This window comes from Borostomias antarcticus (assembly GCF_949987555.1).
Source record: "Borostomias antarcticus genome assembly, chromosome: 10".
Classification (NCBI taxonomy): Eukaryota; Metazoa; Chordata; class Actinopteri; order Stomiiformes; family Stomiidae; genus Borostomias; species Borostomias antarcticus.
The window spans coordinates 4,353,870-4,379,843 of NC_140243.1; the positions used below are offsets into that span (position 1 = coordinate 4,353,870).

General features: G+C 47.1%; 1 protein-coding gene and 1 long non-coding RNA gene across 2 annotated transcripts; one reads left to right on the forward strand and one right to left on the reverse strand.

The window, feature by feature from the left end:
• Positions 1-1,166: 1,166 nt before the first annotated feature.
• LOC311314080 lies at positions 1,167-2,410 on the reverse strand. Its single transcript, XR_014630630.1, has 3 exons — positions 2,249-2,410; positions 1,752-1,906; positions 1,167-1,571 (listed from the first exon to the last, which is right to left on the reverse strand). It is a non-coding gene; the product is annotated as an uncharacterized lncRNA (long non-coding RNA).
• A 640-nt stretch (positions 2,411-3,050) lies between these two features.
• Positions 3,051-18,358, forward strand: LOC311314072 (desmocollin 2-like protein). The gene is made up of 16 exons (XM_084444375.1): positions 3,051-3,248; positions 4,370-4,460; positions 4,645-4,844; positions 6,147-6,302; positions 7,451-7,615; positions 7,925-8,069; positions 8,385-8,539; positions 9,317-9,451; positions 10,523-10,708; positions 12,018-12,268; positions 13,807-13,949; positions 14,706-14,933; positions 15,933-16,154; positions 16,402-16,511; positions 16,666-16,986; positions 17,112-18,358. The coding sequence occupies exons 1-16, from the start codon at positions 3,195-3,197 to the stop codon at positions 17,319-17,321; spliced, it is 2,772 nt and encodes a 923-aa protein (XP_084300501.1). The 5' UTR covers positions 3,051-3,194; the 3' UTR covers positions 17,322-18,358.
• Positions 18,359-25,974: the final 7,616 nt, after the last annotated feature.

A 25,974-nucleotide genomic window follows, 5' to 3' on the forward strand; every position in this document is an offset into this window, starting at 1 on the left:
ATTCCATGATTTAAACGAGTTCAACTGTTCATATATCATATATTAATATTCATTGTCCCATAATACTTCTGGATGTATTACAGGGACTGACGACCACACCAGGGACGATGATCCTCTGGAGGACGGCTGCATGGGTGGCCCCCATCGCCTCTTCCAAGACCCCGTACCACTTCCACGAAGCGGCTGTGGCCTCCCCTCCCTCTGTGCTGACCCCAGTTCTGGGGCTCTTTAGGTCCTATGAGGTTAGATAAGTTTTCTAGTGTCATACAAACTGTGAGTCCCTATCAATATCTTTGCCATCATGTAGCCTGTAGATCAAAATCACCTTGTACATGGCTACAAGGTTCTCTGCATGCTTTATCCAGGCTGTCTCCGTCGTCCCCTGCAGCCCAGCTTCTAAGATGTAGGTCCTACATAAATCAATATCCAAAGTAAACAGACCGCTGGATTGCTTCTGAACAACAATGCATACGTTAGTTAACTTACTCCAAGCCTTTCAGCGTGGTTTCTCTTCCCCGTAAACAGGGAAGAGTTGGCCGTCCTCCAGAGGGATGACCGGCTGATGTTGAATGGGGGAGAGAGAAGGCAGAGATGAAGGCTGAGTGGAGGGAGGAAAGGGGGTTGTTTAAGGAGAGGGAGGACCGGCTGATGTTGCTTCTAGAAGCCTCAGTCAAAAAAAATCTTGTTCCATTATTGTTTTTGTTATTTTTTATTAAATGTATTTTCTTGAATTAAATTGGTGTTTGTGTGTCATTCCTTGTAATGTCTTCCCAGTCAAAGAACAAATGTCACTATACCTAAAACCAGTCATTAGAGTAAAAGAACATTCCTAATGGACATTGTAGTTTGCAATTAGGCATAAAAGACGGAACACACATGTTGGTTCACAATGCTTCATTGGAATTATTCAGAGACGGTTATGAAAGCTTCAGTTTAATGTGTCTGACTAACGACTACTTGATAAGGGAGTTACATGTCCAAAGCGCTCTGCGTGTTGTAAGACCTTCCAAGTTACTGTACATGACCTGTAGACATATCAAGACAATCTGATGTGTAGATATTACACTTTGTTGAAATGTTAATACATCAAGAAGTAACCTTTACATGTATAATGGAAGAAACACAACCATAAACATTTCTTGGATATTTTTATTACACAATGGTCTTCAAATATACTTTTGACTTGTTTATATTTGGTCAGATCATTAGCTTTCCTTGCAAAAGGTACTGACAGGAGAACGCTGATCTGTTGTCTCCCCCCAAAATACTTAAACTGATTACTATGTACAGTGTTACACATACATTTAAACAAATGCCTCAAGGCTGCCTATAACCAACTGATCAGTGTTTAAAGCCTCAAGGCTGTCTATAAGGAACAAGGTAAAGCACACTCATGAACTGATAGACTGACTACTTATGGCAGGATGTGGGTAGTCGTGCTCACCAAGAGCTGGGATCCAGGCAGCTTGTGCTGGTGCTGATGCTGCCGCTGCGAGACACTTTCTGAGGCCATCTCCAGGGTTGGGATGATCTGCAGCAGCAGGACCATGGCCCCCATCAAGGTCTTCAACCTTTAAATGGTTAAATGCAATTAGGCCTACTGTAAGTCGCTTAGCAGACACACAAAAGTGTCTGCTAAATAAATGACTAAGGTAATGCTGGCAAGATGACAAGACCATTGTAAAGGGTGAGTACTGAGAAAAGCTCTAAATGCAATGAATTATTATTATTGTTATTGCTATTATTAGCACCTCCATGGTCTTGCCCCATCCTCCTGACCATCACCAAGGTTCCTCTGTGTCGATTTTGACAATCTGAAGTCCCTCCTTGTGTCCAGCCGTCAAAATAGGTCCTCAGCAGGGACGTGGAGGTTGACTTGGTGAGGACCTCTGTCTTCCATGTGAGCCTACAGGGGGAATATTATTAGGGCAAACTTTAACTCATTTGTGCGTATGGCATATACTTGTCTTTACAATGTGATAATAGATAGATGTCATTATCTGTAGAGCTAAAATGTAACATTACAAAGCAGGCGTGTAGTGATGAGTAAACCCAGGTAAACTCAGTTTACCCACCTCTTTAAAATGAGTTGAGTTTTATTGTTTTGCTTACCTGCCTCTCAGAATCTATTTAATATAACATCCCTGGTACAAATGTAACAGTATAGCTAGCCCCAAGCCAGCACATGCGGGGCTATCAACTAACCTAGCTAACTAGCGTAGCTAGCAAGCTAACGTTCAATATTTACCTCAACTACAAGCATGTCGAGAAGATCTCATGACGGCTCTTCTCCTTGCAGCGCGAACACGTCTTCTCCTGAGGGCAGCAGCAGCCGCACATCCCATGACAGGAAAAGGCTACATTTTTGTGGATAATACACAAAATGATCACAGAAAACACCGGATAATTGTACCACAGCTTCGCGGGAGTAAACAGTATCGTATCCCGTCACTTCCGCTGGATGACTCGAGTAGCATGCTGTATTTTCTCGCATACTACACGCGTTTTGTGGAACAGTAGGTACTATATAGTATGCAGTATGCATACTATATAGTGCCTACTATATAGCATGTAGCAGGTAGTATGCAATTCGGACACGGCCATAGACTTTTCTTCCACACCATGCCCCCCCCCCTCTATCTCTCTCTCTCTCTCACACACACACACACACACACACACACACACACACACACACACACACACACACCAACCGTCTCTTTTCCTTAGGCCTACAGTTGCATAGGTTTACAACTGAGTCCCTCGCCCCTACTGGAGGAGGCACTGTGGACAAAAATATGTTTTGTTAGTACACACACACACACACGCGCGCGCACACAAACACACCTACACGCGCACACCCACACCTGCGCGCGCGATTGAGCTCCCTCGCCCCAGCTGGAGGCAAAAAAATTATAATTTTTGTAACAGTTATACGCACACAAACACACACACACACACACACACACACACACACACACACACACACACACACACACACACACATATTAGAAGTCTGTGAGTGGAGGCACTGGAGGGGGTGGAGCCGGTGGTGAATGCACGGAGAACGCACGGATCCCGTATTGGCTTTGGGTCTCTATCAACACTTTCTCGGACACACCCGGCAGACTTCGTCCTCTCGTCCCACTCCCAGACTTCTCATAGCCTAGCCTACCCAGGGCAGGGCGACGGTGGATATGCTTTACTCAACCACCATGTCCCCGGGCGTCCTGTTCAGCCTCCTCGCACTGGTAAGTGTTTAAGTTTGTTGGCTTCATGTTAAACCCGAGGATATAGGATAATTGCACGGTGTATTGCTTTCTTCAGCTAGTAGTTGCCGAGGCACTCCCTCCTCGTAAAACACCCATAAAAAAACATTATCAGTACCGCTATGTCGGAACTTGTTTGCATCATTGTTTAGCGTGTACTGTCTTGTTTCTCTGAAAGAGGCGAAAGTGTTTTGTGGGCCTATTCTTTCACATTTGGGCGGTTGCCTAGTGAGAAGGTTCACTCTCCTGAGCTGTTTGCGGACCTGTCGCTCTTCCTCGCACTTTCCCTTTGCAACAGCTTTCCCTGATGAATGTCGCCCAGCCTATTGTACTTCTTGTGTACAGATACGCATTTTTTTACGAATGCAGTTTCTGTTGGCTACATTTGTAGACTACGGGTTTAGAGCTGATCAATCAGACGACTAGGGAGAGATAAAGCCCATAAAGTTGCTCTAGACGAGAACCAAGATAACGCAAGCTGCCTAGTTAGTGCCTACGTCATTGTATGCTTAACAACACCATCATAAAAACACCTTACAGTACTTAGTATTGTTGTGGAAAGTCTTATCACGTGATGACCTATCCCCCCCTGCACCATCAAATTGATATTATAAATAGGTTTACACACATTTAAACCAGACATGTTTTCCTTTGGACGACCCCTTCCTTTGTATTGTCAGAGTAGCCTACCTCCTCACACATACCTAAGTGTCTCGGCCTTGTGCCAGGTCAGTACTGTGACATCTGGCGTCAGTTTCTGCTGGAGGCTGGGGTGTGAGTTTGAACTCTTTTGTGTATTACTGTGGACAGAATCAGAAAAGCTTAGATCAGGAACAGCTGGTACAGTATCTGTCTTAGTTGATATATCATCATTGATATAGTTATATAGGCCTAGTGGTGGTGTGAACTATCACTATTATTACTGGTAGGCTATAACACTGTTTATTATCATGCATCTGTCACTAATCTATATTATTAAACATGCACTTATGAAACTCAACTTATGAATTTGCGCTCCTGTGTGTGAAGAGGATTAGAGAGGATGTTGGCTGGACACGGTGACTGGCCGACCGGCTAACCCTGGTCTTGGTTTTGTCCTCCAGCTCTTTTCTGCTCTGGTTGAGTCGTGTATTCCGCCTTCCATCAACGCCCAGGTGCCCGTGGTGGTCAAGCCTGGCTATGTCATCTGTAAAGGTACAGTACACCTCTTTGATGTTTCTCAAATTGTATCTACCCTTGCCTCTCTGTCAGTAACTAGGTCCTTGTCTGTTTTTGTATTAGAACTAGGTCTCTCTGGCCTGAAACTGACAGTGGATCCTGTGCAATTGTATGTGTGTGTGTGTGTGTGTGTGTGTGTGTGTGTGTGTGGACCAATCAGTGCCTTTGTCGCATTGTCAAGCGGAGGGGCTGAGTCTGGTCTCCAGCGACCCTGACTTCACCGTGCGGACAGATGGTACCATCGTCACCGTCCATGTCACCACGGTGACGACGGAGGGGAAGTCTTTTTGGGTCAGGGGGAGAGACGGAGAGGGACACCACTGGAGAACGGATGTCCATCTGTCCCCAGCACCAGAGCAGGTGAGGAGAGAGAGAGAGAGAGAGGAGGAGGAGGAGGAGAGGAGTGATAGATTGATTTCTGATGCTCTTTACCACAATGCTTATTCATTATAATAATAATAAATAATAATAAGTCATTTATTTACTTATAAAGCACTTTTCATTGTAAAAACAAACTAAAAGTGCTTAAACAATGGTAAATGGACTGCACTTATAGCGCTTTTCCACCTTAGCGGCACTCAAAGCGCTTTACAATGGCCTCTCATTCACCCATTCACACACCAATGGCAGTAGCTGCCATGCAAGGTGCTAACTTGCTCATTGGGAGCAATTTGGGGTTAGGTGTCTTGCTCAAGGACACTTCGACATGTGGACAGTCGGAGCTGGGATTCGAACCACTGACCCTTCCATCATTGAACGGCCCGCTCTACCAACTGAGCTACAGCCGGCCCACACACAATCACAAAGTCATTAAGAAAACAGAGACACTAAATATAAATAATATCTAAAATATAAACACATTACATACAAAAAGCTTTTCTAAGTCTTTAGACCAGTCTGTGGTGCCCTCAGATTGTCAAGGAGGGCATTTCAAAGGTGGGGGGCAGCTGAGCAAAGGATTCCGGTCAGTCATCGAGTGGAGCTTAGTCCTGGGGTTTTAGAGAAGCAGGCCATTTCCAGATTGAAGATTGCAGGAGGGGTTTAGTAACGTGATGATTTTTTAAAGTCGCACTGAAATGGACGTTTGAGATCATCTAACTTCCGTAGTTTGACGTATTTCTGACGCAAACAAGCTATGAGGGTGGGACATATATTTAGAGGAATTTGATTGGAACATTGACAAGTGGACGGGTTTTAAGAACTTTAGACAGATTCGATAGAAGGATAGCGTTGATTGACGGGTGGATGTTGTGAGATTATTGGCTTAAAATCTAAGGTACCTGTTGTCGTCATTGCACGTGACCTACCGTTTTCCAGGAAGTAGGAAATTATATACTTTGATATAAGATTACAACAAAAGTAGAATTTTGTAAATTTTTTGGCATACATCGTTGAATAGGTGAATACTATGACCAATTATGTGAACCAAAATGGGACAGAATGCTTTTTTCATTTCATTGCGACTTTAAGGTAGGGAAGGGCATTACCATGGGATTAATTCTGATTACAGAGCACTGATCTGAACAATGCACACCCAACAATTCAATGATACCCAACACCGTGTGGACTACTGGGTGCACTGGTGTTGAGGTCATGAGCAGGGTTTTGATCATGTACAGTCAACTTGTATTTCAACCAACATTGTTGAATGTCGTTCCCCAGGTGCCAGTTCATGTGCCCGTGAGGGTGCCCTCCCAGGTGCCTGTTCAGAAACGGCCTAAACCAGTGCTCCTCCGGCGCACCAAAAGAAGATGGAGTCCGCCACCGTTCAGCATCACAGAGAACGACCCGGGCCCGTACCCCAAAGACATGGAAGTGGTAAGAATATACCTTCACTATGAATATATAATTCTCTATCTTTACTTCCTCTCCTACAGTATCACACCCACTCTCTTTCCACTCCTGTCCCTCTTTTCCTTCTCAGGTTTCCTACGTTTTTCTCTCTTTATTTTTTGAAAATTATTAATTAAATTAATTATTATTGCCTGCCTGAATGACTCTAACCAATGGCTCTAACACCTGAATGACTCTAACTAATGTATACAGTGCCATTATATCTAGTGGTCAGAATATTTAGTGTATATAACATTACCATACATGTCAATTCAGATGACAATATATCTCACCTGCGGGATTATGTATATACACCTATGGTCATGAAGGATGGGTCATGACCGAAAGAACGAGATCAAGGATACAAGCAGCTGAGTTTTCTCAGGAGGGTGGCTGGTGTCTCCCTGAAGGACCAGGTGAGAAGTTCAGTCATCCGTGAGACTCGGAGTAGAGCCACAGCTCTTTTGTGTCAAAAGGAGCCAGTTGAGGTGGTTCGGGCATCTAGTGAGGATGCCTCCTGGGCGCCTCCCTAGGGAGGTGTTCCAGGCATGTCCAGCTGGGAGGAGGCCGTGGGCGAGGCTAGACTGTGAGCGGCCCCCAGGCAGAGCTGGTTGATGTTGCTAGGGAGAGGCATGTCTGGGGGCCCCTGCTGGAACTGCTGCCTCCGCAGACCAGGCCCCAGACAAGCGGATGACGATGGATAGATGGATGGATGGATGGTATTGCCAAGCGGATGACGATGGATAGATGGATGGATGGTATTATATATAATAGCTATAACATGTACATAACACAGCCATGCCATGCCCCCCCCCCCTCCCCGGGTTATTCCATATATTAGCATGTACATAATCCATCCATACCGTTATCTTATCCTTATACTGTATAGATTGGTACTTCTTGTGTGATTTGTAAATTGTGTATTGTAGTTTATCTGTAATGAGCATAACTCGGAGGCGGCAGCAACATTTCACTGTGACTGCACACTGTTCATTACGTGTGACGAATAAAAGAATCCGATCTCTTAAGAATTATGACAGCAACTCAGTAATGAATCATGATGAGATCAACTTCCTGTGCCTCCCTCTCTCCTCTGCCTCCCTGTCTCTCCTCCGCCCCTCCCTCTCTCCTAGGTGGGGTCTGATTCGTCTACGAATTTCTCTGTGTATTATGTGATCAGCGGTCAGGGGGTGACCCTGCCTCCGGAGAACGTCTTCGCCGTGGCCCCCGTGGACTGGCGGACAGCCATGCTGCGCATTCTGAAGCCTGTGGACCGTGAGCAGTACCCTAAGCTGGTGGTAAGCTAGTCTCAACGCCAGACCCGTGAGAGTTCTTTAGCTGATGGGCTACGTAAGCTACGCTAACTACAGTACGTTACTGTGTGCTGCAGATCTCTCTATGGGTCTGGGACACTTCATGCAAAAAATCTGGTGTTCAAATGCTGGCAATTCATTGGTAGTTCCGGAATCCCGGCGACACCAATCAGTAACGACTTTGGCGATCAGGCGTAATGTAGTATGCGGAGTGCAGCAATTCGAGAGTGGTACTGTCTGTACATTAAATATGTGTGTGTGTGTGTGTGTGTGTGTGTGTGTGTGTGTGTGTAGTTCCTGGCGAGGGTGTTTGACAAGAACACCAGGAAGGAGACTGACCAGCCCCTGGACATCACTGTGTATGTGGAGGACGTTAACGACAACGCCCCGACGTTCTCCGGACCCCTGGAGTTCTCAGTGGCAGAGCAGTGCAGCCCTGGTGAGAGCTCAGAGCAGTGTGTGTGTGTGTGTGTGTGTGTGCGTGTGTGTGTGTGTGTTTGTGTGTGTGTGTGTGTGTGTGTGTTTGTGTGTGTGTGTGTATGTGTGTGTGTGTGTGTGTGTATGTGTGTGTGTGTGTGTGTGTGTGTGTGTTTGTGTGTGTATGGTGTTACATTCTAATGAATGTGAGTGGCAGTATATCTGTGTATATGACTGATTGGCAATTTATTCTCTCTCTCTCTCTCTCTCTCTCTCTCTGTCTCTCTCTCTCTCTTTCTGTCTCTCTCTCTCTTTCTGTCCCTCTATCTCTCCGTAGATACTGAGATTGGACTAGTGCTTGCTAGTGACCTGGATGAGGCCGACACCCTCCACACTCGGATCAGGTTCTCCCTCCTGGGCACCCAGAGCTTTTTCGCCATCGACCCCCGCAGTGGGATGATCAGAGCAAAGAGCAGCGCCCTGGACAGAGAGGTAGGCCTGCCCACACCACCACCACCCCATCTGACCCCCCCTAGCCCTGGACAGAGAGGTAGGCCTGCCCACACCGCCACCCCCTATCTGACCCCCCCTAGCCCTGGACAGAGAGGTAGGCCTGCCCACAACGCCACCACCCTATCTGACCCCCCCTAGCCCTGGACAGAGAGGTAGGCCTGCCCACACCACCACCCCCTATCTGACCCCTCCTAGCCCTGGACAGAGAGGTAGGCCTGCCCACACCGCCACCCCCTATCTGACCCCCCCTAGCCCTGGAGAGAGAGGTAGGCCTGCCCACACCGCCACCCCCTATCTGACCCCCCCTAGCCCTGGACAGAGAGGTAGGCCTGCCCACACCGCCACCCCCTATCTGACCCCCCCTAGCCCTGGACAGAGAGGTAGGCCTGCCCACACCGCCACCCCCTATCTGACCCCCCCTAGCCCTGGACAGAGAGGTAGGCCTGCCCACACCGCCACCACCCTATCTGACCCCCCCTAGCCCTGGACAGAGAGGTAGGCCTGCCCACACCGCCACCCCCTATCTGACCCCCCCTAGCCCTGGACAGAGAGGTAGGCCTGCCCCCTCCATCTCCACCCCCCTAGTGCTGGACAGAGAGGTAGCCCCCCCCCCATCTGACCTCTAGCCCTGCAACTGACAAATCAGAATCAGTTTAATAGCCAGGTCGTTTTTACACATACTAGAAATTTGTAGATTCAAATGATTAGTTAGGTTTGAGATGCAGCTATAATGTTCCAGTATCTCTGCGTTTTCAGGTACAGGCTGTGCACACCGTTACTGTGGAGATCAGGGACATGGATGGAGCCAAGAACGGCCACTTCAACACCGCCACCGCTACCATAACGCTGGTGGACATCAACGACAACCCGCCCACCTTCAGAGAGACCAACGTAGGTCCCGCCCTGTTGTGAGAGAGACCATCTCTCTCTCAGTCACTCGACAGCTCTCTGTCACTCATCTAGTTTCAACACCAGGGAGGTATTAAAGGAATGGCCTGGATGGACAGGTTTGAGCTTAGGTCTTCTTTAGCCCCTAGCCCCTCCCCCACCCTGACACAGAGCTCTGGGACTGGAAACCTGTCTGGTCTCTTGTCTTTAAATGTCCAAACTATGTCAATATGTGCCATCTTATATTGCAGTGAAGACAATCAAATACTACAAATGCTTTGATGCTCCAAAACAGCTAATACTGCAATTTGATTGAAAAGTACAATTTGAAATGGAAAAGTCACCTTGCGAGTTAGTCATATTGCACCCTCTCTGAGAAAAGTCAAGCTGCGAGTTGCAAAGTGAAAGTCTCGCTGGGAAGTGAGTATCGATATCTGTCAACAGGGGCGGGGTGGCCATCGGGAGCACTGGGAGTTTTCCCGGTGGCCTGGCACGCTAACTGGCCTGGTAAATGGCCTACCCCTCCTCCCCGTCAACAAGTCGCACGAGCAAGACAATCAGAATTGCCTTTACCCCCCCCCGCCCCCCACCTCTCAACAAATCGCACGACAATCAGAATTGCCTGTCACCCCCCCGGTGACAACTGGAAGTTGACGGAAGATCACTGTTCTGATCAGGCTTAAAAAGTGGCCTGACTGGGGATACATTTCCCGGATTTGCCTGAATTATTTCCCCACTCCGCCCCTGTCTGTCACTGTACGCCCACCAGTCCACCTGGCCTGAAATAATTACTAAATAAATAGTGTTTCTATGTATTTTTCCTGTAATTACTAATGTATTATTAACTGGTTGTAGAATAAGTTACCCATAGTTTTAAGACGGCAGTACCACTCCTACTGTACTGTAAATAATCTGAGACAGTTGCTTTGATATATGCAGCCTTCCCTTCCTTCAGTATGTCTCCAAACAAACCAGGAGGCTCATGGGAAAGGGTTAATGGCCGAACAGTTGCTCGTAGCCCCTCAGGAGGTGTCCGCTGCTTGTTAAAGAGACGACTGTGTTTCCCTGTGACAGTACAAGGCCAGAGTAGAGGAGAACCAGGGGAACGAGCTGATCCTGCGGATTCCTGTGGATGATAAGGATGAAGTGAACACCAAGAACTGGAATGCCAAGTTTGTGATCACCGAGGGCAACGAAAACGGGGATTTCAGGATCGACGATGATCCTGAAACCAACGAGGGCCTGCTGTATGTCGTCAAGGTGGGACACGACACACAGAGACACATTTAAGACTATGATGAACACACACACACACACACAGTACACTGCTGACCAGGTCAAACCCCACAATGAGATTCTGGCTCAGATTGATATTGGAGCAAAGATTTATGGGTGGTGATTTTGTTAGCTCACTAATATAACTGAGAGAATTGAGAGTCAGCTCTCTGGAGGGCTGAATGTGGAATTTTCTCTGGCGAGTTTGCTCTCTGTGTGTAATTTGTGTGTGTGTTTGTGTGTGTGTTTGTGTGTGTGCCCACATATTGTGTGTGTTTGTGTGTGTGAGTGCATAGTTTGTGTGTGTGTGATGCTTTGTCACAGCAGTGATAGGAGAGGTGCGTAGTTCTTATTATTAGCAGGTCTCACAACTCTGCTCTCTGTTAGCTGGGTGTTAAATGTGTCAGAGGATGGACACAGCTGCTTGACCTGCGTCGTGGCCAGAGGGTTTGGCATCGACTCAGATTCACTGGAATCCAGACTAGACCGACTCAGACAGAAGGCTAAAGAAGAAGCGTTAGGCCGTGTGTCCACAGAAGCTTTTTTTCTCAGCTTAAAACGCTGGGCGCTCTGCTCAAAACGCTCGTCTGGGAGCGCTCATGGGCGCTCTGCTCAAAACTCTCATCTGGGAGCGCTCATGGGCGCTGGGGAAGCGTAGAGCGCTTTTTCAGCTGAGCGCATATTGTCATAGATGTCAAACATAGCGTCTTGACCGGTGATTGGTGATATCCAAGTAAATATGTCAGCACAAAGTAGAGCTCTTGCCCTGGCCCTGGCCTTAGATGAAGGAACGCCTCGTACGGAGAGAGGAAAGACGGTCTATGTGGGTACATTATATTTTGTTGCTAGAGTTGTTCAACCGTTTTGTCGAGAGAGCTGTGTTGTGTTTGTCCCGCTCTTTCTCCACTGTGATTGGACGGCTAGGTAAAAGCTGACATTGATGAGCTCAGCTGGCTCCGAGCTTTTCAGCCCAAGTTGAAAAATGTTCAGGCTGATAAAAAAAAACGCTTGTCGTGCACGGCGCAGCGCAGAAAATACGCTCAGCGCCACGCTACGCTGCTGGCGTTTCCAAAAATGCAGCGCTTCCATTATTAACAATTAAAAACATACGCTGCACTCATGAAAAAAACTTACTCTGCTCCTCCTCCTCCCTCTCTTCACCCTGCCTCCCACTCTCCTCCTCCTCCCTCTCTTCACCCTGCTCCCCACTCTCCTCCTCCTCCCTCTCTTCCCCCTGCTCCCCACTCTCCTCCTCCTCCCTCTCTTCCCCCTGCTCCCCACTCTCCTCCTCCAGCCTCTGGACTACGAGAAGGGCAAGGTGGTGAAGCTGGTGGTGACAGCCCAGAACGAGGCTCCCCTGGCGCCGGGCGTGTCCGGCTCCTGGCTCTCCATCCCCGTGGAGCTGAGCGTGGGGAACGTAGACGAGGGGCCGGAGTTCACCCCTCCCAACCTGGTCCTCCGGGTCAAAGAAAACACTCCCAACGGAACCGTCCTGGGTACCTACACGGCCCTGGACCCCGAGACCAGGAGCAGCAAGGGGATGAGGTACCGCCCACTGTCCCTGCACCACACCAGTAGAACACAGTGGAACCACTATACCTGCACCACACCAGTAGAACACAGTGGAACCACTATACCTGCACCACACCAGTAGAACACAGTGGAACCACTATACCTGCACCACACCAGTAGAACACAGTGGAACCACTGTCCCTGCACTACACCAGTAGAACACAGTGGAACCACTGTACCTGCACCACACCAGTAGAACACAGTGGAACCACTGTCCCTGCACCACACCAGTAGAACACAGTGGAACCACTGTACCTGCACGACACCAGTAGAACACGGTGGAACCACTGTACCTGCACGACACTAGTAGAACACAGTGGAACCACTATACCTGCACCACACCAGTAGAACACAGTGGAACCACTATACCTGCACCACACCAGTAGAACACAGTGGAACCACTGTACCTACACCACACCAGTAGAACACAGTGGAACCACTATACCTGCACCACACCAGTAGAACACAGTGGAACCACTATACCTGCACCACACCAGTAGAACAGAGTGGAACCACTTTCCTGCACTACACCAGTAGAACACAGTGGAACCACTGTCCCTGCACCACACCAGTAGAACACAGTGGAACCACTGTCCCTGCACCACACCAGTAGAACACAGTGGAACCACTATACCTGCACCACACCAGTAGAACACAGTGGAACCACTATACCTGCACCACACCAGTAGAACATAGTGGAACCACTGTCCCTGCACTACACCAGTAGAACACAGTGGAACCACTGTCCCTGCACTACACCAGTAGAACACATTGGAACCACTGTCCCTGCACCACACCAGTAGAACACAGTGGAACCACTATACCTGCACCACACCAGTAGAACACAGTGGAACCACTTTCCTGCACCACACCAGTAGAACACAGTGGAACCACTGTACCTGCACCACACCAGTAGAACACAGTGGAACCACTGTCCCTGCACTACACCAGTAGAACACAGTGGAACCACTATACCTGCACCACACCAGTAGAACAGAGTGGAACCACTGTCCCTGCACTACACCAGTAGAACACAGTGGAACCACTGTCCCTGCACCACACCAGTAGAACACAGTGGAACCACTGTCCCTGCACCACACCAGTAGAACACAGTGGAACCACTGTCCCTGCACCACACCAGTAGAACACAGTGGAACCACTTTCCTGCACCACATCAGTAGAACAGAGTGGAGGAATAGTGTTCATTTGGTACATTACTGTACATCACAGTCATTTAGCTGACGCTTTTATCCAAAGCGACTTACAATAATTGCATTTAACGTAGGTAGTCAGTGTACTACTACTCACCAGAACTCACAAGTTACTAAGAGCATAATTTAGTGCTGGTGGCAAAGTGCAAGAATAGCAAACTAAAAATGCTTAGGTGCTTAAGAGGGAGGATCCTCGTATGCCAATAAAGTCTGTTGAATTTAATGGACAATCACAGGAAATGACTTATACTTGTTCTACTTAAGCACTGTGTACTACTTCCCTGTGTTCTCTGTGCGTAGCTACTTCACCGTGTCGGACCCTGGCTCCTGGATCAGTGTTGGGCAGAGCACAGGCGAGCTGACGGTGGCCAACACCATCGACCTAGAGTCTCCTCTGGTCACCGACGCCAGATATGTGATCACCATCAAAGCTGTGGACCAGAGTGAGTGGAAGCCACGCCCCTGTCCCCTTGACTGTCCCGCAACAAACATGAGTATATGACTACGTATGTGCACAGGTCAAATACAACTCATGTTGTTTGGTCTGCAGGTTTACTTTTTAAAAAAAAAATTTTGGCCCCTCGCCTTCCTCCTGGCTATTCTGTTATCAGCAGAGTAGTCGATAACTCATGTTATCTAGGTCGGGGGGTGTGGTGTATGTGAATGCTATCAGGGCGTGCCGGGTTGTGAGTCCGGGTGTGTGGCATCCGCGTGATCCTTATCGTCTCAAACGTGTCATCAGAGCAAAGTCAGTGCATGGGGTCTTTGTCATCCTGTCACCGAAGCAGAACGCGGAGAGAGGACATTCCTGGCGCCTTTGTCGTACGTATCTGAACTGTGTAAACCCCGGGGGGAAGTCTGTCAGCCTGTCAGTACACCCACAACCACACATAGAGTGGGGAGGTGATGTTGACCTCAGATCTTCAATGATGTGTTTTAACGTTTAGAACAAAACATACTCTATCTGGGGAGTCTCTGTTAAACACAGACCTCGTTTTCGGCGTTTTATGCGAATCCCGTTCATTTTTCCCATAGGGGAATTTTGGACTCGTAACCAAATGGCGGCCTTTAAGCCTACAAAGTGACATCAGAGCTCAGTCGTCTAACCGTTCTCTCTAGATGTAAACGGACACCCCTGGCAGCAGCGGCGCAGCCTGACCTCACTGACCCCAGTGTCCCCTCTCTTTTGTCTCCTGTAGGTGACAAGTCGGGGGTTGGCACGGTAACGCTGCTGATCGAGGACGTCAACGACAACGTTCCGGTGATCCCGGACGGGGAGTTGATCGTGTGCGAGGAGGAGGAGAACGGCGGGAGGAGCTCCGTCCCCATGGAGGCGGTGGACGCTGACCTCTCACCTTATTCCGGCCCCTTCAATTTCGAGCTTCCAGCAGGGCATGATGGGAAATGGAGGCTGAGAGACATCAAGAGTGAGTGGCGTAGCCTACAGGACAGAACAGTGATCACAGTCATGCCAATATGGCAACAGTGCTGGGTTTGAATGCAGCGTGTCCAGCTATCCAGTAAGCCAAAACTCTCCAAATCTATCAGTCTGCTTAATATTGAATGATCCTGAATGTAGCCTGTGTGTGCGATGTGCGCCACTGAGAAAACTCATCCACTTTGACATTCTAGTCCATCTTCCCCCGATAAGAACGACCTCAGCCACTGATCTCCTTTACTTTTTACTCAATCAATGATTCATTATAGCTTGAATAATGGATAAATCATATCATATATAATATATTTAAGCGAACGTGTTATTTTGCACAATGTCAGGGGACATGTGTGCTATTGATTCTAAATGGTGCTGAAAGAGAGTCCTGCTGACTGAAGCTTTTGAGGTGAGGAGGTGGGGGGGGAGGGACACCACATGTCATGAAGCTTTTGAGGTGAGGAGGTGGGTGGGGAGGGACACCACATGTCGGCTGTGTGTCTCTGCAGACCGCCGGCCCGAACCATAGGCGTCAGGCCGCGCCTGTGTCTCATCCAGCGCCGGGCCTTTGCTGTCTCTGAGGAGGAAATGTCAGCTCAAATGTCAGGGAACAACAGAGGAAATGTCACCCTCCATTTAAACGTTTTTATTATATATATATATATATATATATATATATATATATATATATTTATTTATTTATTTTTGTGTGGGGGGGGGGGGTCGGGTTAATACATCTGTGGTTTTAGTCACACACACACACTCACACACACACACACACACACACACACACACACACACACACACACACTTGAACTTTCAGCACCACAGAGACTCCACAGGCTACAGTACATACAGGGAAACCCAGCATTCCAAAGGTTATCTCCTAATGGTCCAACTCTCTGTTCCTCAATATGACATCAACCCCTCTGCTGTGACCCCCACCCCCCTCCTCTCTCTCTCTCTCTCTCTCTCTCTCTCTCTCTCTCTCCAGACACCTCAGCAGTGTTGGAGCAGGCGGTGGATATGGCCAGGGGCCTCTACGAGGTCCCCGTGCGTGTCACGGACCTGCAGGACAAGGGGGCCGTGCAGGTGGTGCAAGTGCGCGTGTGTCACTGTCTGGGGGGCCAGTGTGTCGCCCACAGGAGCTCTGTCACCCTGGGCGTGTGGGGGGTCCTGGCCATGCTGCTGGCCCTGCTCCTGCTCCTGCTGCTCTGTGAGTAGGACGTGACTGACACACACACACACACACACACACGACACACAGCATATGAATGCCACACGCAACGCATATATTGTATCCCATTTAATGTCACAAATTCTAATCCCCATGTCTGTATTTTGCCACATGCTGCATGTGTACCACATGATCCCATGTCAGTCCCATTCATCCCAGTGAAGTGCCCATTCATCAGGCTCTAAGTGAGTAAAGGGGAACTTCTCTCCTCTCGTTCTGTGTCTAGTTATACTGTGTGTGTTCGCCTGCACCACGAAAGGGGAGAAGATCTACATGGACGACTCCAGCGGAGGAATGTTGCTCAAGTCAAACACAGAGGCCCCGGGGGAGGAAGTGGTGAGATCAGTTTCCTGGTTTCATTTGCCTGCGTGCATCATTCATGACTGCGTGTGCGTGTGTGTGTGTGTGTGTGTGTGTGTGTGTGTGTGTGTGTGTGAATGGCGTTCGCCATTGTTCCAAGCTTCCTCTCTGTTGTCCCTCCTCTGCTCAGAAATCCGCCGACCTACTGATCGTCCCCTCCACCGGGGTGACCACGGATGCGGTGGACTTGCCTTTGATGGGGGGCGGGCTCACGGACTGGCCGAGGGCGACTTCGCCAGCTGGCCAGCATCTGATTGGTCAGCATATGAGCCAGGAAAACATCTACCAGACGAGCAGCAGGCGGGACTTCCTGTCGGGCCAGACAGGGCACAGCAGCTTCTACTCCTCCGGACAGTATGGGGGCGCTGTCCACACTGACGCAGCCTTCCTCAGACAGTCCCAGTTCGCTGCTTTGCACACCTGGGAGACCAATAGTCTTTACCTGGATAAGGTACACACACAAATTAATATTGGATTAATATGATATAATGATGACAATGGACTCTTATTTGTATAGTCCTGCCAGTTGCCCTGACATGCTATGACTCCCCGTGCGCACTCCCCTGTATCCTGTAGAAACTGGCGTATTTTGGTGACGAGGCGGAGGAACGATATGCAGACGACCTTCTCAAGGCCTACGACTACGAGGGGGAAGGGTCTCCTGTCGGCTCGGTGGGCTGCTGCAGTGACATGGGTGACCAGGACAACCTGGACTTCCTGGACTCGCTGGGGTCAAAGTTCAAAACACTGGCCAACATCTGCATGGAGACAGAGGAGGAGGACTGAGGCGTGAGGCGTGAGGCGGGACCCCAAAGAGAAGCAACTGGAACTGATACAAGAACTGAGCGGAGACACAGATCACTCAAAGACTATTACTTTGATGTACGTTGGCTGGCTCTCTGAGGAAAATACTGTCTGTAGTCTGTCTGGTCATTCCTAATGTATGTGTGTGTGTGTGTGTGTGTGTGTGTGTGTGTGTGTGTGTGTGTGTGTGTGTGTGTGTGTGTGTGTGTGTGTGTGGGCGTGCGTGCGTGTGTGACCTGGGTCAATATATTTGAATTCCTCACCCTATGGCTAACGCTAGCTGATCATTCTAAAAGAGCTAATGTACTATTTTGCCCAGGTCAGCTGTGAAAGATTAGGATCTTTCCTTACTGACCGACTGATATAAAGTTGATTATTGATAGTTGATATTTTTTATAAGGGTGCAAAAACTGCTGTTTGTGAAGAGCTCACAATGCTGTGTTTCCAATCAGTACCGGAAGCACCTAGCACTATGATTTGTGCATTGTTTGGTGCTTGTGGCGATTTAAACGTTCAGTATTTTTCTAATGCACTGTATTAGATGTCAGGTTTGTGACTGTTTGTCTGAAAGCCAAATGTTTTTGAATGAGGGAGGGAGAAGTGCTCAGTGAATTGAGTCAGAGAATGGGAGCACCATGATCCATCTCTCTAACACTACTCTAGCAGTGCAGTGGTGGCTAAATCCGCCTACAACCATGGTTTTGAGATGGGATGCGTGTATTGCCATGCATGGCAGTTGGTGGACTTCTCCATCATGGCAGTAGGTGTAGTTCTCCTCCATGGCAGTAGGTGGAGTTCTCCTCTATTGCAATAGGTGCTGTAGTTCTTTTTACGTTGTGTTTCTGTGAATGAAGAAAAATGAAATAAAGCAATAGGAAATTTATTCTAATTTTTCACACTGATACTGGTCAAATATGTTTTAATTTGTTAAAATCTGTCAATATCATAAAAATCTGTCAGTTTGACAAAATCAGTAACATGATATGATATTGGTTTATTTCCTGTCATGCACCAAAATGTTCCCAGCCCACATGGGCTGACAAGATACCGTAAATTACATGTACAATAAATCCATAGAATAAAAACGTTACAGAATAAAGAACAATCCATTTTCTCAAGCTCAGTTCATACATACAAAGAAGTCTGCCTTTTCCCCCATGCTTTACAAATGAACTCCGCCAAGCGGAAAGTACCTTTAAAGCATCAAGTCTTTCATAATCATCTAGCCAGAAAAAATCATCACAAATAGATTACATTTTATGAAAAAATACATCTCGTATTTCAGCATACAATGGGCAATAGAAAAGAAAGTGGATTTAATTTTCGATTTCCTTCAAATCACATAATAAACATAATCTTTCAGCTTCAGGAGTACCGACAAATCGGCCAGTTTCTATGGCCAGAGGCAATGTTCCAGAATGTGCACAGAAAGATCTTTGGTCTTTTGATACGTTTTGTGTAACATAAGGTTCTGGACTGTAGTTATTTTTAATAAGACAAAAAATTCTTAGTTTAGGTTTGTACCATATATCAACAGACCAGCTGCATATCTGAAATATTACATCGTAATCTATTTAAATAAATAAATGGTGAATTATTTGTAAAGAATAAAGATTTTACTTCGCTGATCCAAGGGAAACCATTGGCCATGTCCCAATTAAATATTCTTTTAGAGATCCTGTGGTCAGACATGAAGTCTCCGACGTACTTCAGGCGAGGCACGGATGTCAATGCCGGGCTAATCGGCAGAAGCTAATCAGTCACACCCCGTATGACGCAACCCACCAGCTGACTGTCAGCTGTCATAGCATTGGTTCAGCTTGCTAGAGCGCATGTATTTAAGCTGTCAAAACAAGTCATTGCTCGCTCTTGCCATTACTGCTGATCGCTCGTATCTGCGTGCTCGCTGCTTCCGTGTTCTCTGCTCTGCGTCCGCTCTGCCATTACTGCTGATCGCTCGTATCTGCACGCTCGCCCAACCTCCTCCTCTGCTCCGCCTGTGTTCTGTCGATGTCATCTCTGTTGTCGTCGTGCTCTCTGTTCCGGGGGTATTGCTGCATTCTTCTGGTATTCCACTATGCGTCGGCTAGTGGAAGCCGGGGAATTAGACTAGCTTAGTCTCTGTGGCGCTCCGTGGTGATCGTGGGCCGAAACATCTCCGAAGGGCCATCCAGCGGTCCCTCCGGTCACCATGGAGGCAGAAACACTAGGCTGTATCTCCTTCGGACTCCACGAAGCGCTGGCCCGTGGAGGCCAGGGACTATAATGTACAGCAGTCCTCCTGTGGCTCTCTTTGACGGTCTTAGTGGGCTGAGTTACCTCCGAGCGTCGTCCCGATCGCGGCCCACTCTGATCGTCATAGAGGCAGGGGGCTAGATGCCGTTCCCTCTTCCGGCCCGGCATTCTGGGCCAAGCGGCCCAGAGGGGGGGAACATCTAGATTGCCGCTTTCCACATGCGTGGAAGGCAGGGGGCCCCCCGAACAGATCACACTGCCAAAATTCATATGCGTAAAAAAATAATATGCTGTATATATTATTGCATGCTAATAAATGGGTCAATTTTGACTAAAGTGATCTCGACTGAAATGTTTATAAGTCTATTCCAAAGCCTCAAGACCTCACATCTATGTCTAATATTAGGAGGGATCCATCCCCTATCTCCATTAATAGCCAGGATCGGAGTGAGTTCATGGATCGAATTGCTCTATTTTGAATAACGTCAGATCCTACATTTTTATGGAACCCCCACACACTCGAAGAATAGTCTGAAACAGGACATACACAAGATTGATATAATTGAGTGTAAGTGTGGTATCCTACAGTAGGTCTTTGCAGGCTTTGACTTTATTCAATAGTGACCCCAAGGCTCTATACCAGCAGAATCAGTTAAAACTCGTATGCCTTCCTGAAGGTCAAATGTTCGTCTAAAGTCAGGCCAAGATATTTATATTGTTCAGTATATAGCAGATTTATTGTCCCAAACTAACATCGTGTTGATAGGCTCTGCTAAAATGATTATTTACATAGGCTACATAAAAGCTGGGTTAATAGTATTAGTATTAACCCAGCTTAGTAGTATTGATCGTCAGTAATACATTTTACTACACAGTGTTTTTTCATCCTTCAAACTTTGTTTTTATTCATCGTGGCTCCCGAGGTAGACGTCTATGTCTCAGATGTGAAAACACGCTTGTTTTTCTCTCATAAAGTCTCTTTACCTCAGCTGTGCTATGATGAAGAGTACAGACTGGATTTATTGATGAGGCTGTGTGTGTGCTCGTATGTGTGTTTGGAGGGTGAAAGGGAGAGTGATGACTCAGATAACAGTCTGGGAAGTTGTTTACCTGGCTGTCTAGTAAGAGTTATATGCCAGTCTCTATGAATCGACTTCGGGGAACAATTCTCTCATTAAACCTCTGTCACACAAATACTCTCGTTGTCCCCCACTCAATGAAATTGGGGGAGGGGGGGTGAATTTGACCGCAGTACGTTTGTGCGTGTGTGTTCGTTCGTTCGTTCGTTCGTCTGTCCGTTTGTCGGTCACGTGTACCAGAGCTCACCACATGGGGGTGCTCAAGGTCTGACAGGAAGTCTGTGGGCGAACTTTGCTCGATACAGGCCCAGCATGGACTCATACAGCGAGGGCAGTGGGCATTTGCAACCCAAACACATTGGTTGCCAGTGGGATACCGAACTGAATTGGAGTCTTATTATTATTATTCTCCATGCCTATACAAGATTAAATCAACTTGAAACAGCGTGTTTGGGCTTGCTGGCTGAGAAAAATCTAATGATGTCCCCAATGGTTGGACTTACCATCTTGATGTTTGAAGTGTCCCTCAACGCATCAGTAGATTATCGAGTGTCATATGGAATATAGTCATTACAACATAGATCATATGACTTAATTTAGGTCGCTTGATCATGTTGGACAGATCAGAGATCATTAGCTGAGAATTTGCTTTGAACTTTTCACTCTAGACGGAACTAGCGTCTCTCGGCATGAGAAACAGGGTGAATGAATGAAACCCAGTGGTCAGAAGCTACAATTCATATGTATCATAATACACTGAATCCTGTGATTTTGCTGCAGACGGTCAGACATGAGCATAACTGCATCTGCTTCACGTAGCCACGACTCAAGCCAAAAAACTGTCAGGTGCACATTGCATCTTTGCCATTAAGGGACGTTTTTTGTGCTGTTTTATGGATTTCTAGAATTTAAAGAAAGTGCTCAGGGGCTCGTCTACTTATCACACAGAGTTTAATGCACTGGGAGTTGAATATTACAAAAACACCAATTTTACATTGTTGGTAAATAGGAACACCTTTATTTGTTCCACATCCTTCCCCCAAGGGCAGCCGGGAGCAGACAGTAGGCAGCATGCATGGGCCACGCCGGGGGGCCAACCAAGTGCTCCTGTCCGTCTTCGTTCTGTTCTGCATGTTTTTCGTATTGGGTTCTTTATGGAGGAAACCCTTGCAAACACGGGGAGAACATGCAAACTCCACAAATAAAGGCCTAGGACTGTTGCTGTGAGGTGACAATACTAGGTACTGCACCGCCGTGACACTCGTGAGCGATTTTAGGGTTCGGTGTCTTGCTCAAGGACCCTTCGGCACACAGGCGAGAGCTGGGATTGAACCGAGGACCTTGCGATCCCCGGCCGGCCGCTCTACCTCCTACGTGCCCACTTTGCACATCACCTGAATAATACTAATTAACCTGTGTTATTTACAAAGTGACTTGAAAAGTCAATTTGATTTTAAAAACATAGATAATATGAATCCTCACAAACACAACCCTCAAACACATTTTCACCAAATAAATCTAAACTAGAAAAGCCCACTGCACTTTCAAATTGAACAACTGTACATGCTGACAACATGCATTGTGGGTCGGGGCCGGCTGGTTCACTGTGAACTTGAATAAAGAATACACCTGCAGCTCCCGCGGTGCGGGGGGGCCACGCCCCCACCCCTGCCGGTCAACAACTAGGGGGGGATTTTATTTATTTATTTTTTATTTTATCTTTTTTAATTACATGGGATGCACGCTGTGGTTTTACCATCAACCCTTATATCTATAAAAAGAAAAAAAACTGTATAGACTGTGTGTATCCAATCATCACATGATTTGATGCACACGATCAGTCACGACGTCACTCACTTATCACTTACATTATAGCCCGGGAATCCAACACGCTAGACAGTAAAATGAAGCGAAAATACCAAAGTGCAGCCCAAAAACGGCATGAACAGAACAGAAAATAACAGAATATAGCAAAACTATCATAGTTTTGAAAGCTATGATAATATCATATTTTCTAACAAATCAAACTAATGCAGCAGCGACCATCGCACTAGCACTGAATCAGCCGTCGTTGGAGCACCTGTTGGCGTTGCTATAGCACTACCGTTACTGAGCCGGAGGATGGCTGCAGCTTGATGGTGCACTGGTGCAGACCAGGCTGACCCTGCTACAGAAGAGGCCCCACCACCGATCTTTCGCCTGATTTTCCAGCACAGCTACGTTCCTTTAGAAATGCTCTGAAGCCTGAAATAAAACGTATTGAAAAAGGTTCCATCATCTGACCCACCTCCTGCTCCTGACATCGATCCTGCCCAGTGTCACAGACGTTGCTACCGCGTTCAAACTCGTCCTAACCAGTCCCAGTCCTAACTAACTATACCAGTCCCAGTCCTAACTAACTATACCAGTCCCAGTCCTAACTAACTATACCAGTCCCAGTGGCAAGTGCTGAACGATCTTTTTCGAAACTCAAAATCATCAAAAACTATGTGAGAAGCACCATGGCCCAGGACAGACTCTCCTGACTCTCCATCCTCAGCATCGAAAGCCAGCGCGCACGCCAGATGGACTTAACAAGCATTGTTAAGGACTTAACACAGACGAATGCAAGGAGGAGAGAACGTTTGGTCACTGTTAAGGTAAGAATATATTAAGATTTTATTAATATAACTATGGTTGAAGTCTGTCGGTCTGTCCTCTGCTCGTTGTGTTGATTATTATGTGTAGGCTACAGGCCTGCGTTGTGTTTGGAGAGGCTATGGATGAGTCTGGCAAGGCTATGTCCGTCCCAATGGTTCTGATGGTTCTGATTTACTAGAGATATGGCATCCGTTGTGTGCGGTAAACTTTCTTTTAACAAGTCTGTTGTAGGCCTACTGATGCAACGACCAGTTTATACTTACAGCGTTATACTAGTGCTAGTATTAAGAGGTGGATTAATTCAGGTAGGACTGTGTGTATAGGTCTTGAGTCTAGTTTAGCACAGGATAGTCTAAATGCTGCTTAATAAACCTATATAAACATGATGACTCTACTGGACTATAGAATCACTGCCAAACTCCCGACATGCTGCTGAGGAAATAGTTACTTGTTATATATTCAAATGTTTGGTGACATTTATGTTACTCACTTTTGAGATGGAAGTGTTTGACTGTTGTTGTTAAAGTGATCTGTTAGTGATTTTCTCTCCCTTACTTTTACATCTTAAGTGGTTGTTATTTACCTAAACAGTAAAATAAACACAAGAAAATTAAATGCATGGATCATTATTTATACTGCATGGACATTTGTGATATTTGTTAATTAATTAGCTCTTTTCCCCCTTCACCCCCCCCCCTCCTCTTCTCCATCCTTCTCCTCCCTCTATACTTCTCTCCCTCCCTCACTCCCTCCCTCCTCATCTCATCAGGGTTCTTTACAGCAGCCAATTTGTGTATTTTCCGGGATATCATGCATTTCACATACTTTCTCAAAACATTGTGTAGGCATATAGAAGCTGCGTGTTCTAATGGATGTTGCGGGATAGCCAAGCACATATTAGAACATCTGTGCCAAGTCCCGGCATATCCAAGGCCCCGTGCGTCATGGCCTACTATAATCCAGCTATATGTGCCTGTATCGAGGTCTTGTATGGGGTCCATGGATGGGTTTCATGTGATTCGATAATTATAGCTACAAACATGATGATTCGGCAAATCAATAATCTAACTTGCTGCCGTATTACTCGGTTCACCACGGATCTTTCAAACGTAAAGTTCCTTTCCATTAATCCAAACTCCATATCCAATTCCTGTTTTGATTTTTGTTTGACCATTGACTCACACGAACAGACTAATTCCGATTCCGATTTCAGAACGATTAAACTGTAACATAGCCTAGGCTATTTGTATTCGTTGGCGTATTCATGAAAACATCTACACACCCGAATATCACAAACAAGAACTTCTGCGTAAGGATTGTTGACATAAACCCATTCTTAAGTGTCACATTCAAGTACCGTCATAATATGGGAGCTATAACGTGCGGGAATGGATGAAGGACTTAAAACAAATTGATAATAAGGACTGTATATTGGAACATTTTGACAGAATTAGATGATTGAATAGAGAATATTATTTCAAAAAGAAAACGGCAGGAGTTCTGGGGAGCCTATACCCACGCCCTAGCGGCATATCTCAATAAAGACTTTTTAACTTTTGGCAGTTGCTTTATTTTGAACGAGAGAATATTATTATACTATTAACGCCAAATCCAGGATACTCGTGAAGGCGCCTGCGTTGTTATGAACCAGACCTGGAGTAATGAAAAAGGAACGACATACAAAACTAAAACCCTCTAGATTCACTGAAACTACCATGGTTAACATAAAAAAGGTGACTGTAGCCAAAAGGTGACAAGTTTGCAGGTCCGTTGAACGGAACGCTGCTCGGCTGCTAGAATACGCCAGCTAATTTAGGCAACAAAACCTTTATCGAGATATGCCGCTGTGCGCGTGGGTGGGCTCCCCAGCTCAGTCTTGTTGTTCCGATCATGGTTTAATTTGCAATAGCACCTTCATCACACCTGTCTGAAAGTGCCAATCAAGTGATTTACAGTGATTTTAGAAAGTAGTTTTGTCAAAAGAGCCTCGCAAACCGTGACGTCACAGAGCGCCCTTGTGACGTGGGCCAGGAGGGGTATAAAAGCCAGAGAGCGACAGAGGAAGAGCAGCCAGAGAGCGACAGAGGAAGAGCAGCCAGAGAGCGACAGAGGAAGAGCAGCCAGAGAGCGACAGAGGAAGAGCAGCCAGAGAGCGACAGAGGAAGAGCAGCCAGAGAGAGAGAGAGGGGGACGTCTTCCTTTCTTTCCCTGACTCTCTCTCGTGGGCTAGAGAGAGAGAGAGAGGAGAAGGAGATATCATCTCGACATCTCCTCCCCCCCCTTCTCTGTCTCACTGAGAGAGATTCAGTGAGAGAGTCCTCCTCTCTTTCGCTGAGTCTCTCTCAGTGAGCCAGAGAGGGGGGGAGGGGAGATGTCAAGGTGGTATCTCCTTCTCCTCTCTCTCTCTCTCTGGACCACTGAGAGAGAGTCAGGGAGAGAGAGGGAGATGTCCTCTTCCCTCTCTCTCCTCTTCCCTGGCTGGAGGAGGAGGCGGTGGTGGTGGCAAATTTAAAAATAAATAAAAAACGATTTTAATCATAAAAACTGATTCTGATTCTCATTGTAAGCTATAGTGTTATTAAGATATCCATGTTAGCATATAGGAGTACTGTTACTATAGTTACTGTTAGCACTTCAGACTTAGGGGCTGGGCAGCCTCAGCCCTCCACCTCTGACCAGAC